This window comes from Phodopus roborovskii, unplaced genomic scaffold (genome assembly GCF_943737965.1).
Source record: "Phodopus roborovskii unplaced genomic scaffold, PHOROB, whole genome shotgun sequence".
Taxonomy (NCBI): domain Eukaryota; kingdom Metazoa; phylum Chordata; class Mammalia; order Rodentia; family Cricetidae; genus Phodopus; species Phodopus roborovskii.
In genome coordinates, this window is record NW_026125295.1 from 17,490,904 (window position 1) to 17,506,894 (window position 15,991).

General features: G+C 38.9%; 1 protein-coding gene across 3 annotated transcripts in view; it reads left to right on the top strand.

Annotated features, from left to right (window-relative positions):
• Dnajc13 (DnaJ heat shock protein family (Hsp40) member C13) overlaps positions 1–15,991 on the top strand; it is a 107,033-nt gene that overhangs the window by 25,940 nt on the left and 65,102 nt on the right. For all 3 annotated transcript variants that reach the window (XR_007835858.1, XM_051205901.1, XM_051205911.1), the window contains exons 3-16: positions 1,461–1,536; positions 2,310–2,459; positions 2,862–2,903; positions 6,611–6,811; positions 8,689–8,895; positions 8,988–9,083; positions 9,635–9,726; positions 10,674–10,840; positions 10,954–11,033; positions 11,115–11,284; positions 11,749–11,848; positions 13,365–13,472; positions 14,564–14,719; positions 15,183–15,239. Coding sequence is in view for 2 of the 3 variants with exons in the window: in XM_051205901.1 (XP_051061858.1) it covers positions 1,461–1,536; positions 2,310–2,459; positions 2,862–2,903; positions 6,611–6,811; positions 8,689–8,895; positions 8,988–9,083; positions 9,635–9,726; positions 10,674–10,840; positions 10,954–11,033; positions 11,115–11,284; positions 11,749–11,848; positions 13,365–13,472; positions 14,564–14,719; positions 15,183–15,239 (1,702 nt within the window). In the remaining variant the exon portion in view is untranslated. The remainder of the gene's footprint in view (positions 1–1,460; positions 1,537–2,309; positions 2,460–2,861; positions 2,904–6,610; positions 6,812–8,688; positions 8,896–8,987; positions 9,084–9,634; positions 9,727–10,673; positions 10,841–10,953; positions 11,034–11,114; positions 11,285–11,748; positions 11,849–13,364; positions 13,473–14,563; positions 14,720–15,182; positions 15,240–15,991) is intronic.

Consider the following 15,991-nt stretch of genomic DNA (forward strand, 5'->3'; position numbering starts at 1 on the left):
TTACTTTTGCCCTCTGATAGTATGTATGGCACCTCCAAACACTATGAACGCTAGCCATTAGGAATGAAGGTTTCAAGTGTGTACAAGCTTGATATTCCCATGTTCTATGGCTCAAGTATATTGTGTCTTCAGCAGTGGGATTTCACTGTCAGGTTCTTGAGGGTAGCCAAGAGCACTGGCATAGACCCCCATATAGTATAGGCTATTATCATTGCAGTTGGCTACCCTGTCTTTAATGGGAGTATGATGCGTTCCTCTTGAGTCTAATAGTAGCTTTTGGTTAATGTGCTATAGATCTTTTTAATACATTGCCTAAAAGCAGAAAAACTTAGAGGTCTAGAAAGTATTTTATTTACTTTAGTGTCCACTTTTTATTTAAATTATCACTGAATATAAGTATTTCAATAGTTATAGTCAGTTATGAATAGTTTATTTTTCTAATTGAAGTTTGTTTCTCTGAAATGAACAGTCTTCCTTGATCTTTAGAAGCTACTTAGTGCTTATTTTAAAAAAATAGACCATCTCTCTGATTTCCTTGTTCAGTTGCTGAGTTTACCATTCCGAGAGTTAGATGCTGCCCATACTTTTGTCTACAGTTTTTAAAGCTAGGTGTTGCCAGTTCCTTCACTCTAGAGACTGCTGAGTCTGGTGTTTTGAATATTGTCATTCTTCACAGCGTTCTGATGTTCTTGTGTGTGGTGATTATCTACATAGACTATTACAGAGAATTTTTTTTCTTAATTCTGTATCTATGGCAGTAATTTTTTTGTTTCTTTTTTTCTTACATAATGATAGCTCATTTTAATGTTTTATGTCTAAAGAGTTGTCTTTATTTTTTTTAAGTGTTTTTTAGTTAGCTTTCTACTTTTATCATCAATATGAGCTCCTTTTAATCAGAATTACTGATAATTCAAGTGGTTTTTCTTGTTTGTGTATGTTACTTTCAGTAAAGGCAATTAAGTGAGAAGTGAAAAATTGCTCCCTGTGTGTTTCAAGTTGCAGCACAGAAACACAACAGGTAGTTGCTTAAGTAGGAATTAACGTTCCCCTATGTGCTGTATTGAGCAGTTGCAGGCCATAGCTTTCTCCTTCCCATTGTGGTTTGAATGAAAGGATACTTGGAAAAAATTGTTCAAAGAAAAATGTTCTATTTAGAATTCTTTCAGCATCCTTGGCTGGTGCTTTACCAACTTAATCTTTGCTAACATCACTGCATTTGTACAGAGGTCATATTTCCTATATTACTATTTCCCCCCTAAAATAAGTGGTGGGTAGATTTTTAACTCTGATTACAATCTAGGACATTAAATATGAAAACATAAAAGTAAAAACTATATTTAACACCATTGATCAGGCAACACATTTCTATTTATTGAAATGTTCATTTTGTGTTAGTATCATGTATTTTCCTAAAATATTTTGTTGTTTAAAACTAAATGTAAGCTTGTCTTTCCTTTTAGGTATAAGCGAGTCTTTTCAGTTGGAACCCATGCAGTTACTACATATAATCCCAATACTTTAGAAGTAACAAATCAGGTAATTATATTAGAACCTGTTAGGGGTTAAAAGCCAAGCTTACAGCCCATTTTACCTGCTGAAACCAGCACTTCAGGACAGAAATGTCAGTCTGAAGATATGTGTTTGCATAGGTTTTGTGTTCAAGACTTGAAGAAAGAAGGTAGGGGTGTGTGTGTGGTGTGTGTGTGTGTGTGTGTGTGTGTGTGTGTGTGTGTGTGTATGCGTGTGTGTGCGCGCACATGCCTTCTAGGCTTTCAAAGGAATTTATATGTTACTCTTTCTAGCTAGCCTCTAGCCATCTCTTCTATAAAATTAGTCCATTTCTAAAGTTGTTATTATTATTCAACCATATTAGTTATGTCACAAATGTAGTGTTCACAGACTTGCCAAAGAACTAGAATGACTTGTTTGTAAAGGCAAGAATAATTGAAAACGGTAAGTAAACCTTCTTAAAGATAGTCTGGCTTCGAATTCTAAATTAGGATGTTTTATGAGTACAGTCATCAAATATTATTCCCTAATTCTTTTCACTTACTTCAATTGCTTCATATTAATAGCATTAAAGCCACAATACAGATTTTTTAATTGTTGTTTCTGATAATTAAAATCCTTTAAAGAGAACTTGAATTGTGAAATTGCTATAGGCACACTCCTCACTCCTCAATCTCCAGTATTTGTAAAATGTTGTTCCTTTAAGCAGTGAGTACAGAATGAATCAAATGAAGACAACTTTGTATCTGATTATCTCAGAGCAAAAGTTAAAGGATTTTTTTTTTTCTTCTTCTTGCCAGTGGCCTTATGGAGACATTTGCAGCATCAGCCCTGTTGGGAAAGGACAAGGAACAGAGTTCAATCTCACATTTCGTAAAGGCAGTGGGAAAAAGTCAGAAACGTTGAAGTTTTCTACAGAGCACAGAACAGAGCTGCTTACGGAAGCTTTGGTGAGAAGACCCGTGTCATAAGCTAGGTCTCTCCGCTACATTTAAGTCCTGAATCCTGAATTCTGCCCTGTACCCACTCTGCTGTCTGACCCTGTACTCATTCCTCTGCTTTTTATTAACCTTTAACTTGACACTGAAACTTTGTTTTTTCCCATTAAAACAAACAGACAAACAAAAACAAAACTTGGAAATCCTTTATATTTAATAGTGTATTAGTCTTTTGAAATGTATATGTAAGACAAAGCATTGCTCATTCTTAAAGCCCCACCATCTTTATTAACTATACTTAAGCTATAAAATTCATAACCTAGGTTAACATTATAATTACCAAGTTGTGGCTTTTATGTGTTTGGAGTGGAAGGGGCTGACTCATGAGCCTTCTTTACCTGTTTTCTCTTTCAGAGATTTAGAACTGACTTTGCAGAGGGAAAAATCACAGGAAGGGTAAGATTAACATTTATCAGTGTGCATTTTTTACATGATTAAATGTTGCCTTCATTGTAGAAATTATTCCATAATCTGTGTGTTCCTGTTACAGTAAAGCCCAAGGGAAATACAAATTTAATGCTTCCTAACATGGGAAAGAGATGAATTATAGTTTAGCAGGAACCTCAAATATCAAGAAACAGACTTCAGACTTACTTTTTTTAGATAAGAAAAAAAAAATGTATACACTAAAAAACCAGAGCATTAAGAACAGTGTAGGGGCTAGAGGCTGGCTCGGCAGTTGAGAGTGCCTTTTTGCTCTTGGAGAGGACCTGGGTTTTGTACCTAGCACACACATAGCAGCTCACAACCATCTGAAACTCCAGCTCCAAGTTCCAAGGGATCCAGGAACCTGATTCTGATCTCTGCCAGTACTAGATGCACACATGGTTCGCAGACTCAGATGCAGTGTACCATTCGGGTGCTTCTTACAGCGCTCCAGACAGTGATACCAGTTCTCGCCATGCTGCGGTAGTGCTGGTAGAACTTGTAGAAGTGTGGTTTATTTGAAGGTTTGCGGTCTGGGAGGTTCGTGCTATGTTTGTGCATGAACCTGCTTAGGGTCTGGCTTGATTTGAAACCCAGCATGGTGTTAGTAGTATCTTTGGGAAAAGTCATGTTGCTTAGTAGAGTTCCAACTTTCCCAGCCAGGCCTTTCTAGCCTAGCCCATTACCACAGAACTTAAACTAGAGACTTCTGGAAGAAGGGATGAGGACTTTTGGGTTTTGGGTGTGTGTGTGTGTGTGTGTGTGTGTGTGTGTGTGTGTAACAGTAAATTTCTTAACCATAAATGGGTTTTACCTTTATTTGCACTTTTTATTTTTCTGGTGCTGGAGATTAAACTTGAGGCCTTCTCCACACTGAACTCCATCTGCAACCCTCATTTTTAAAGTTTGAGACGGGGTCTAATTAAGTGGCTCACAGATGGCCATGAACTCCCTTGGTTGCCCAGGCAGACAATTTCTGGCCTCAGCCTTCCCGGTGATGAGGATTACAGGCCTGCACCTCTGCCTGGCTATTCCTGCTTTCCTAATGCGGAAATAAAGCCTTTTCTAGCACTCTGCTGAAGTTAGGGTGCATTCTGATGTGCTGACAGAACCGCCCTCTTCTCTTAAACTCTGCTACTTTCTGTGGGCATTTTCTGTTGGCTTAAGCTCCCAGAGCCTCGATTATTTCAGTGCTAGCCTTTGGCTGGTCGCCCAGTTTCTTGTCAGCTGATAAGCCGTTTGTTTATTGTCACTGATGAGCTTCTGTCAGGGTTCTGTAAATCACAATTTGGTGTGCACATCTTAATTATCTCAGATGAATGTTCTGTGTCTCTCTTTGGATGACAGCTGCTTCTGAAATTGGTCTATAATCTCCCCTTTGTATCTGTTAACTCCAGTCACTTATTACCTGTCAAACTTAGAGGTAGCAACAGTATTACTAGAGAATGTGACACCTGTACCTCCCTAGAGAAAGTTGGGGGGCTCACTTCAAATGCTGGGCTAAGTGGTGATTACATAAGTTGAATTTGGTTGTGAGTCCTGTTGTCACCTTTACCATACACTTATTATGGTCTTTCAAAGTCCTTTAGGCTTGGCCTCAACAATAGTTCTTAGAGATAATGATATATTTCCATCAGCAGCTGCCATCAGTTGGAGAGAAATGGAGAATATCCTGTAAAGTGGGTTTGAGTGTGTTAGCAAGCCTAATTGAAAAGCACCACTGTGCTGGGAAGATGGTTCAATGAACAAAGTACTTGCTGTTGCAAGCCTGAGGACCTGAGTTCAGAACCCTCCCCTTTCCCAGTACATGAAAAGTAAGGTACATACATACTTGTAATCCCACAGCTGGAAGGGGCTTTCTGAAAATTCCTGACCAGCCAGTCTAGCCGGTTAGTAAACTCCAGGTCCATTGAGAGACCCTGCCACAGTAAGGAAGACAGAGATAAAAGACACCTAGTGTTGACCTTTGGCCTCCACTTGCATACACACAGGCACATGCACCTATGCTTGAATATAACCTGTACATGAATACATACATATAAGAAAAGAAAAGTACCACACATTTGGTGCTCTCTCACTGCCCTTCCTGCTCGAGGGGTGTGGCGTTGATCTGCCCTTTTGTCAACCAGTATCAGGCTTCTGACTATCTTCCTCCATGATCCAGATCCTTTTATCTTTTCTGCAGAATTCTTTTTGTGGAACTGTTTTGTATGTTAAGCTATAGAACCGTGTGCTGAGGGCACAGGTGTTAGCTTGTCCTGTGATGACTTTGAGTTGTTGGTGGATGTCAGTGAAATGTTATGCCTACAGCAGGAGAATTTCACTTGGTATCCAAAATAGTGTTCTTGAGCAGCTAACCAGTTACCTTTAAGAACGGTGTGGTGCATTCTTCATACACATGAATAGGAAACTCTGGCATTGGGGTATAGAGGAGGATATTCATTTCACAGCTCACACCTTGTTAATCCTTCCTCCCACTTCATTTAACTTTCATTTACTTTTTTCTGGGCCATGTCATTTTGTTTAGTAACCGTCATTAAACATTTTCTGAAGAATGAAACCAGAAGTAGGGGTAGGAGAACCACAGAGACAAATTTTGTTGAGAAATGTCTTAACGTGTTATATGCTGATTAAATAATAAAAACATAAAAAGAAAAGGCTAAACAGTAAAAGGATATTGATCATGCTGATCATCTGATGCCCAGCTACTCTAATTTGTAAGGGAACTCGGCGTCCCCAGGACACTTTGCTTCCTGTTGTGATCAGAACTCAACAGTAACCTTTCAGTGATGTGATTAGGAAATTATAGAAGTCATATCACTGGTAAAATTTTGGCATCAGAAATTTTGGGGACTATAGATAAATTGTATGTTAATGTAACTAGGCCAACACAGAGTGTTTAAATATATACTGTGACTTTCCCAGAAATTCAACTTAATTAAAAGTCAAAATCTTTTTCCTTGGAAAACTCAGTCAGAATAGATTTTTCTTTCTATTTAGGGCCTTTTGGGGGCATGGCTGTATGCTATGTGTGATTTTAGGGTCTGCTTTTGGGTCATGGCTGTATATTAAGTGTAGGTCTGCTTTTGGTGCATGGCTATATGTTGTGTGTGATTTTAAGATTTTCTTTCAGGACATGGCTGTATTCTATATGTGATTTTAGGGTCTCCTTTTGGGGTGAGTTTATAGGTTGGTTTTTGTTGTGTGTTTTGTTTTTTGCTACTTTGTTTTTTTTTTTTGAAACAGTATCTGGTTGTGTTGCTTCTGCTTCCCTGGAACTCCTGGGCCCAAGTTATCCTTCTAGCTCATCCTCTGAGTGGCTGGGACTATAGGCACATCCTTTTGCCAGCTGGATTTCCTCTTTCCACTTAGAGCTATGTATGGTAGTTTAAGAATCTTTCACAACATAGTAAACCTAGGTCTTGTCTAATTAAGGAAGAATATAATGCCTTTAGTTAGAAGGGATATTCTTAATGAAATAAACTCTCCTAAAACTCTCCTATCCTCTTCTGCCTCTCCCTAGCTAAAATTAACAGTCTTACAGTTTGGATAGTAGCTGTTAAAACTTAGAGTATTTGGATTTTTGGTCTTTTCAGCAGTTACTACAAAGTCAATGTAACTTTGTTCTATGGCATGCTTACATTTGACCCTGAAGGGAATGCTGTGCTTCTCTCTAGAGATATAACTGCTATAAGCACCACTGGAGTGATACAAGAAAACCTGTGATTCTGGAAGTAACTCCTGGAGGCTTTGACCAAATAAATCCTGTAACCAACAGAGTTCTGTGTTCCTATGACTATAGGAATATTGAAGGCTTCGTAGATCTTTCTGATTATCAAGGAGGATTTTGTATACTTTATGGAGGATTTAGTAGATTGGTAAGTAGTATTTGTAAAAAGACATTTTCAAAGGTATGTACCTGGACTCTGGGAAGATAACTCAGTTGGTGAAGTGTTTGAGGACCTGAGATGGATCTCTACAGAACAGTTTAAAAGTATAGGTGTATGGCAGTACATCTGTCCCAGCACTGGAGAGACAGACAGACAGACTGGATCTTGGTAGTTAGTCTATACTACTTGGTGAATTCCTGTCTGGGGGTGGGGGTGGGTGGACAATGCTTGAAGAGCAACACCTGAGGTTGTCCTCTGGCCTCCACATACCCTTGGACACACATGACTATATAAACTATTTGAAGAAAATACTGTTTTCACACTTCATTGTGTAACTCATGTATCTTCTAGGAGGAAGTGTGGTATCAAGAGTCTGGCAGGCTGTGGTGTCAGAGATACCTAAGGTTGAATCCGTTTCCTGTCTCTAAAATGAGAATCAGATGCACATTATGTGGGTTACGTATATGCATTTGTGTGTCCACACACGTGTGCTCATATGCATTGCTTAGCAGCAATAAGTGGTACTGTAGCTTTTATCATCATCATGTCATTCCTGAAAGTTTCTAAGCTTTCTTTGAAAAACATTATTTAGAAATCCCTTAGTTACAGGGAATTCTGACCTAGGTTGAGCTGTTTATATTGGAACCTGAAGTCTGGGGCCTGCAACATGATCTTGCAATTTTGAGTTACTAAGAAACAGGGAGACATCAAACACTGCTTACAGTGCTGAAATCCTGTCTGTTAGTCAGAAATGGGAGCTGTTCTATTTAGACAGGACCATCTTTGCAGAATCTTGCCTTCTTTAATAAATTTTAAGCCCATGACCTCACATATAAGCACTAGTGCCTATAATTGGAGAGGCTTAACTGCATATTTCCTTGACAGGCTTAGTTCCTGTAGCCTCTTAATGGCCAGAAACAATGTCCCAGAATTTAGTGTTTTTGGATAAAATACCATCCCCAAGGTGGCAGAGCAAAGACAGTAAGTGCCAGGTCACTGAGACACATGTGAGGGAAGATGGTGGCAAAAGGAAAGCAAGCAGAATAACAGACATATAAATAATCTGATTTATAATATAATGTGCTGCAGTCCTTTTCTGTATCAGGCTTTCTGTGTTTGATGGATATCATCCTGGTTTCTGTAATCTAGGAACAGGGCGAATATTTTGTTATATCTGACTATAGACATAAAACTTGAAAGTTTGAAGGAAAAAAGAATGTTTCCCTTCATTTTAAAGTATCCTGCCCAGAGGCTGCCTCTTCCCTAGACTGCAGGCATTTGCTATGATTGCCTTCTTGGTGGGAAATGTGCCTAAACAGTCATGTGACAACTTAACTGTCACAGTTACTCAGCTAGGCCATATGGTGGAGCAATAAGGTCAAACTGTTAGCACATTCTTTTTATTGCTTTGACAGTTGGTTTATAGCAACAATGTCCAATAATGATAAGCGTTCAAATTTTTAACATAATTTTGTAAGAAAATCACCATCTAAAACAGTTCACCTCAAAGCTGCCTTGATTGTAACAGGGACTCCTACCCCACAGTCCCGCCTACCTCCACAGGCTTGAGCTTTTCCTTGGAAGATAGCATGTTGTTTGGTACAAGCGGTGATAACCAGACTCTGAGAAGTTGTGGAGTAATTAATGTCTATTGGCTTAGTTGGTTTAAGGCTTTGTATTGCAGACTATGTGTTTTAATTTAGTGTTTGTTTTTAACTACAATGCACTACTTATTTACCCCAACAAGTGCTGTTGCCTTTTTTTTTCTTAGAATTGTTACATTAATCTCTTTCAAGTGTGTTGAATGAATATGATCCTGTTTTAGTTTTTTGAATCCTGACTTAGAAATTTCAAAATCTGTGCAGCATTTATTTGCATCAGAGCAAAGGGAAGAGATCATCAAAAGTGCAATAGAGCATGCTGGCAACTACATAGGCATCTCTCTGCGGATCAGGAAAGAACCTTTAGAATTCGAGCAATATTTGAATCTTCGCTTTGGAAAATATAGCACTGATGAGTCTATCACATCTTTGGCAGAGTTTGTGGTCCAAAAAATATCTCCTAGACATTCGGTAAGAATTGTGTTGAACATAAAAATTTGTTCAGGAGTTTTGACAGCTTTCTTTAATAACTTGTAAATATATCTCCATTTTAATATTTGTAGGAACCCGTGAAAAGAGTTCTAGCAGTCACAGAAACATGTTTAGTAGAACGAGATCCAGCAACCTATAACATTGCGACCTTGAAGCCCTTGGGAGAGGTAAGCCTTCTTCCCCTAAATGGACAAGCTTCCTGCTGATGAAGTTGATTAAATTTCTGTTTTAACATATTTATTCATTCCTAACGTATGAGAAACAGGCTGGCATGGTGACTCACTTGGGAGGTTGGGAGCACTTGGGAGGCTGAAACAGGATGACCAGGAGTTCAAGGCCAGCTTCAGCTACATAACAAGTTGACTAACCTGGTCTATAGGAGTCCCTGTCTCAGAAATTGACTACAGAAGTGAATGGGAAACAGGCATAAGCTATATTTAATTATTGATCTTTGTATTTATTAGTTTTAGGATGATGGAGATCATAAACATTATCTTCATAATATACAGAGATGGAACTTTTATTTCCATAGTTGCATATGAAATTGGAATAAAACTTTTAAACAATCCTTAAATTCTGACATTTTAAGCAGGTTACATTTTTTAAAATACTGATTTTATAAGAAAAAAATTGATACCTACTTTTTATAAAGAAATACTGTAGAACTAAATGTTTAGGGGTTTTGGTAAACTTTTTGTTTGGATTTTGTTTTTCTTAGGTATTTGCATTGGTTTGTGACTCAGAAAACCCACAACTTTTTACCATCGAATTTATAAAAGGGCAAGTTCGAAAATACTCCTCAACAGAAAGGTAGGGGTGTGTGTGTGTGTGTGTGTCTGTTTTTTAATTTATAGTTTTGAGATTATAGTATGTGCAAGGGATAGAAAACAACAGTTATAATTTGGACTTTGAAATTGTTTAATTTGGGAGATGATATTGCTGCATATTTTAAATGACCTTAGTTAATCTGGTCTGTGTTCATATGCATATCCAGAAGCTAACCTAATCCTGATGAGCCTTGTCTCATCAGTGATTCTGGGTACTAGCACGTTGACCATCTTAACTAGCACACACAGCCACAGAAACACTTATATTCATGATAACATTTCAGAGTTGCCAAAAACTAGAAACTCTGTATCAAGAGCTTGAGTCATTACCCAGAATGTCATGTATCCACAAGGAGGAGGATGGCTCTTCACCAGTGCAAACCAACCCTGTACATGCAGCAACTTGGGTGAACCTTGAAACAGATGATGACAATATAAGCAAGACATTTGAGACTCCATATTGTGTGGTTCTGATTTGTTAACTGTTCTTTAAAATCAAAAGTAGATGCAGCACATCAGTGATCAGGTGCTTGCAAATAGACAAAGAAACATTTTGTGGTGTTTATAATGTATAAAAACTAGATCATGATGATTATCCAACTTTTCATTAATACAAAATTGTAAAAGGTTTTAATGGAGTGAATTTTGTGATTTTTATGTTAGGCCCAAGGAAAGTTAAAGGTAGATCATTTTTAGACAGCAAAACCAAGAAGCATGAAAGCCCGGGTGCTATCTAGCCGATACCTGATCATGTCGTAGCAGTGTGGTGAAGGACTGCCATGACTGTGCTGGAGCTCTGCTGTTTGTGCTGCCCACCACACCCCAGTCCATCCCCTAGCACGTTACCTGCAGAAAGACCTGTTGTGCATTCTGGACCCAGAGTGCCCTTAAGTATCAAACCTGAAGCTTTCTACTTTTGACTTTGCTTAGAGATTCCTTGTTAGCAAGTTTGCTGGATGGAGTAAGAGCCTCTGGTAACAGAGATGTTTGTGTTAAGATGACACCGACCCACAAAGGTCAGCGATGGGGGTTACTAAGCATGCCTATAGACGAGGAAGTTGAGAGCCTTCACCTCCGATTCCTAGCCACACCTCCTAGTAAGTACTTGCCTTAATGTGATTGCATTTCTACCCACCAGCATGAGAGCAGTTTACAAACTGGGAATGCAAAGCTTTAAATCTTTTCCTTGAACCTTTTCATCTCTTTGTAGATGGCAACTTTGCAGATGCTGTATTCAGGTTCAATGCTAACATTTCCTACAGCGGAGTTCTCCATGCAGTAACACAGGATGTAAGACACGTCTTGTACTCTTGTTCATTGTGACTGACTTTGGCTGTGGAAACTTTACTCAATTACTCTTTCTTTACTTAGGGCCTCTTCTCAGAAAATAAGGAAAAGCTAATCAATAATGCCATAACAGCATTGTTGTCCCAGGAAGGAGATGTTGTTGCTTCAAATGCAGAACTTGAGAGCCAGTTCCAGGCTGTGAGGAGACTTGTAGCCTCCAAAGCTGGTTTTTTGGCCTTCACTCAGCTTCCAAAGTAAGCGGGAGAGTGGGAGAGGACTTGCTTCTTTGTGCCCAGGGTCCTGGGTTTGGTCTCTATGACTATACAAAACAATTCATGTATTTTGAACCTAACTTTATGTAAAGATTTTGAACAACTTAAAATAGAAAATGCTGAGTAATTTATTTCTTTATGTTAGCTAAATCTAATAACTTATGTGATGTGGTGTTTTATCCATGAACAATGAAAAAGGAAGGTAGATGGAGCTAATATGGGACATTGGCCCCGTAATGTGTATTAGTAATGAATTGGAGTAATTATTTGCCTTTTCATTAACACTAGAAAAGTTTCCTGTTAAAGCAAGTAGGATTAGGAAAGTGCATTCCAGAGGTGGGATTCAGAACATACAACTAATGCCATGCCACTGTGGAAACGTAAGATGACCTGTAATTTTAATAATAAAAATGTTCTTGTTCTGTACTTGGTCTTTATTCGGAAAGGTTTCGGGAACGTCTAGGAGTGAAGGTAGTGAAAGCTCTCAAGAGAAGCCACAATGGTGTCATCCACGCAGCTGTTGATATGCTTTGTGCCCTCATGTGTGTAAGTATTCTTCTCAAGTTGACTGGACGGGTCCCTTTCCATAAATCCTTATTTTCATTACCAAAAAAGTCCATAGTTGTGCATTTCTGAAATTGCTCTCGTGGCCATTTGTTTATTCAGTTAACATTTATTAGCATGACGTATGTACTAACTGGTGTTTTGTGTGCTAGCAATTGAACTGTTAGGAAACAGTTCCTTCTATCCAAATTACTAGCAGTCTAGTCAGGTAAACTCACGTGTGCAGTGTGAAGTGGAGGCTGTGGCAGCACTGAGAAGCAGCACTTAGCAGCCTTTGGTGGTGATAAGGAGAAGGATTGTCAGTGTTTCTCACAGGCCGCATTTGACCTGAATGTGAAAATCTGAGTAGAGATCTTTCAGTTCTAGGTAGGCTTTAACTGACATAGAAGATGGCATGCCCAAAGGCATGTGTGAGAAGCAGCAAACACTACAGTTAGTATGTGTGTGGAATGGATGAGGGTGGGTAATTTGGACATGAAGCTAGAGGTACATGCAGAGATGGGCATTGAAAAACCTTCGCTATCAGAACAAAGACCAGGATTTATACTTTTTATAATGATAACTGAAAGGTTTTTCCAACAAGGGACCAGTCCCAAGACAAGGTTTGGCTTTCAGAAAACCTACTCTGGTGGAACATGGAGGAAAGATAAAAATTAGAGGCTGGTAGACCTAATCGTTGTGTAAAGAACGAGATGTTGAGCTGGGTTAATGACAGTGGCTAAGGAAGCCATCCATACATGAAAGCTGAGTGATAGTGACATATTGTGTAGAGAGAGTGGCAGCTGTTCAGTATTGCAAAATTTCTGGTTTATCTCAGGGGTTTGTGCACTATTTGGGTTTTTTTCTGTATGTAAAGATGTATAAGCAATCAGTGATAGAGAACAGGCATACATAATCACCAAACTGAATTAAAGTTTATTGTCTTAACTATTCCAAATATTCCCGTTAAAGAATTAACATAAAACAAAAATAGTTTGAAACAGACTGAGTTCTCATTGGTGTTAGAATTGACTGTGCTCATGGATGACTGGGGTCAGTCTTGGCAGACCCGTTTCACAGTGGTATTACCTGCCTTACCTAGCCTAAGCCTCCAATTAGGTCAGGGTCTGAACTCATTTCTGACCACCGTGCAGGCATGCAATCACCCTGAGAAAAAATATTTGTCATTTCACTAATTGTAACACTTTTAAATTCTAAGTTTCACCATTTCAAATTTAAATTACAAAATTCTCAGGGTGGGGAAATGTCTTCCTTTTTGGTGAGAGAGCCTGTGAGAAAGGACATTGTGCAGTAAGAACATAGTAAGAACATGTTCGGTTACTTGTCAGGGAATTACCAAGTCCAATTAGACACTGGAGAAACTGTCAGTTCTGTGTGGTTTAAAGGCCACGGTGTTTAATCGCTTCCACATGGCACTAATGCCCTCTGTAAAGGCTGGGGCCTTTTCTGTGCCCCAGCACAGGACACTGCTTATGAATTTCACTCTTTTTATCAACAGCCCATGCATGATGACTATGACTTAAGACAAGAGCAGCTAAACAAAGCTTCTCTTCTCTCTTCAAAGAAGTTTCTGGAAAACTTATTGGAGAAATTTAATTCCCATGTGGTGAGTTGTAATTAAACTTTTCGTGGGAAATATGGAGATTTTCTAGAAGTGCAGTATGAACTTGTTTTGTCACAGAGCTCATCCCCCAAATGGTCACATCTGATCTTCTCATTAGTGACAAAATACTCCTGCATCTTATTAGCTAATACAGTAATTGGAGATTGCTAATTTTTATTATTAGCTAATACAGCAAATGGAGAAGGGTACCAGCAATGACTACAGACTTTTATAATGATATTTCAGATTATTTTTTTCCTTTAAAAAAAAAGTCATGAGATAAATTGTTCTAAAAATAAGTCTTCCTTAACTGATTACCAGTCCCTCAGGCACTGGACATCTTAGAGGACAGAAATTCTGTGAACACACACACGCATTGCCACAGTTTTACACGTATTGTCAAATTGCTTTAAATTTTTTTTAATTAATATGTGTGGGTATTTTGCCTGCCTTTATGTCTGTGCCCATGTTGGTCAGATGAGATCATCAGATCTTCAGGGAGTGGCTTTAAATGTATTTGCGAGCTTAGCCATCTCGTGGGTCTTGGGGACCAAACCTGGGTTGCCTGGAAGCACAGCTGTTAACTGCTACAGTTAACTGCATGCCTTTCATCCTAACACTTGGGAGGCAAAGGCAGGCAGATCTCTGCAAGTTTGGGGCCAGCCTGGTCTACAGAGGGAGTTCCAGAATAGCCAAGGCTACACAGAGAACCCCCTTTTTTTTTCAGAAAACCAAATAAATAAAATAAAAAGTTGACTGTGGAGCCACTTCCCAGCCCTGTGATTGCCTTTTTTCTTTGTCCTTCCCCACTCAGATACAGATTAACTTTAGTTAGAATAATGCACATTTGAGAAATTCAGGCTATTCTCTTGAGGTTTGATTGAATTTTAATTGTTTCTTTTGAAGATGATAAACAGCAGATCTGCTGTATTAGTTAATAAAAATGCACTTAAACATCATGGAAATTTGAATCTGTTGGTAATTGAAGTCACTGTTTATGTGTGACACCAGAATTATGAGCAAGGAACATGCCGTTGTTGTGTGGATGATGCTCCTTTGTCTTCCTTTCTAAGAAATGTGCTGCTTTCTTTCAGGACCATGGGACTGGTGCCCTAGTAATTAGTTCACTCTTGGACTTCCTTACCTTTGCCCTCTGTGCTCCATATAGTGAGACGACCGAAGGGCAGCAGTTTGATATGCTCTTAGAGATGGTAGCTTCCAATGGGAGAACCCTCTTTAAACTCTTTCAGGTGAGCATGGCTAGTGACTATGTGTAGAGAATTGCTTCCCCACCCCCTGCAATGCACAATCAGTAGATCAGTGCCTTGCCTGGGGACCAGTTACTGAGCTTTACCCACAGCTGGATCCGAGTGTTAAATGTGTGTGTGTGTGTGTGTGTGTGTGTGTGTGTGTGTGTGTGTGTGTGTGAGTATTATTACTCTAAGTCATTCCAATTCAGGCAATTATAGTATATATTGTTATTCATTTAAGTGTTGCTTTGTTTCCTGCCTGTGTAAACCAACTTGTTTCAAATTAGACTCTGATGACTTTGAGATGTATCCTTTCCTAAGTGGTTTTCCTACTTTGTTGCTTTTCCTAGGTTTATAGTTTCTAACCTTGCATAAGTTGTGTGTATCTCTTAGGTATAACGGCTAAATATGTGAGAATGAAATTCTGTTTTTATTCACTGACGCTTTCCTTTCATTTTTAAAGCATCCTTCCATGGCAATTGTAAAGGGAGCTGGATTGGTTATGAAGGCAATAATAGAGGTGAGAGACTACTTTTGAAATCTTAAAGTTCCTGGAATTTTGATTGATTCTTTTCATTGAAATTGATACCATTGCCATTCAGTCTTTGATGGGAAACTTTCAGTTCTCTGGATAAGAACAGTTTTAGAGCTTTATTCAGTATTGGAGCATAGAGCTCACACTGAAAATATGTTTATATTGTCATCTCCAGATGCTGTGCTCACACCTTGCTTAGTTGCTATGACATAAAGTCAACTTTCTTGCCTGTCCCTTTCATTGATGTGGGTGTGAGTTTTCGGTACTGAGGCTGTGCAGGGATCTGCTGTGGAAGAGTTAATGGGAAAAGGATGTCACTGTGAGTGACAACAAACTAAGCTATAGGCATCAAGACTCACTGTAGCCACGAGGTGCTGCTTCTGCAGGGTCGGTGCTTTAGCCTCCTGTTGTGTGAAAATAAAATCATGGGCTGAACAGATAGATGGCTGAGTGTTAAGAGCACTGATTACTCTTACAGAAGTCTGGTTCAGTTCCCAGCACCGAAATGGTGGTTCACAAAAGTCTTTGATTTCAGTTCCCTGGGGTCTGTTGCCCCATTCTGGCTTCTGTGGGCAATGTGTGCATGCGGTACACCAGTTAGAACAGGCAAAAACACCTATCTGCATAAAATTAAATCTTAAAAAAAAATATTTGAAAGGTAAAATCATAGTTACTGAATAGCAGCTGCATTGTGTGACATTTATAGTGACATCAATCTAAAAGGCTTTTGAATTCTT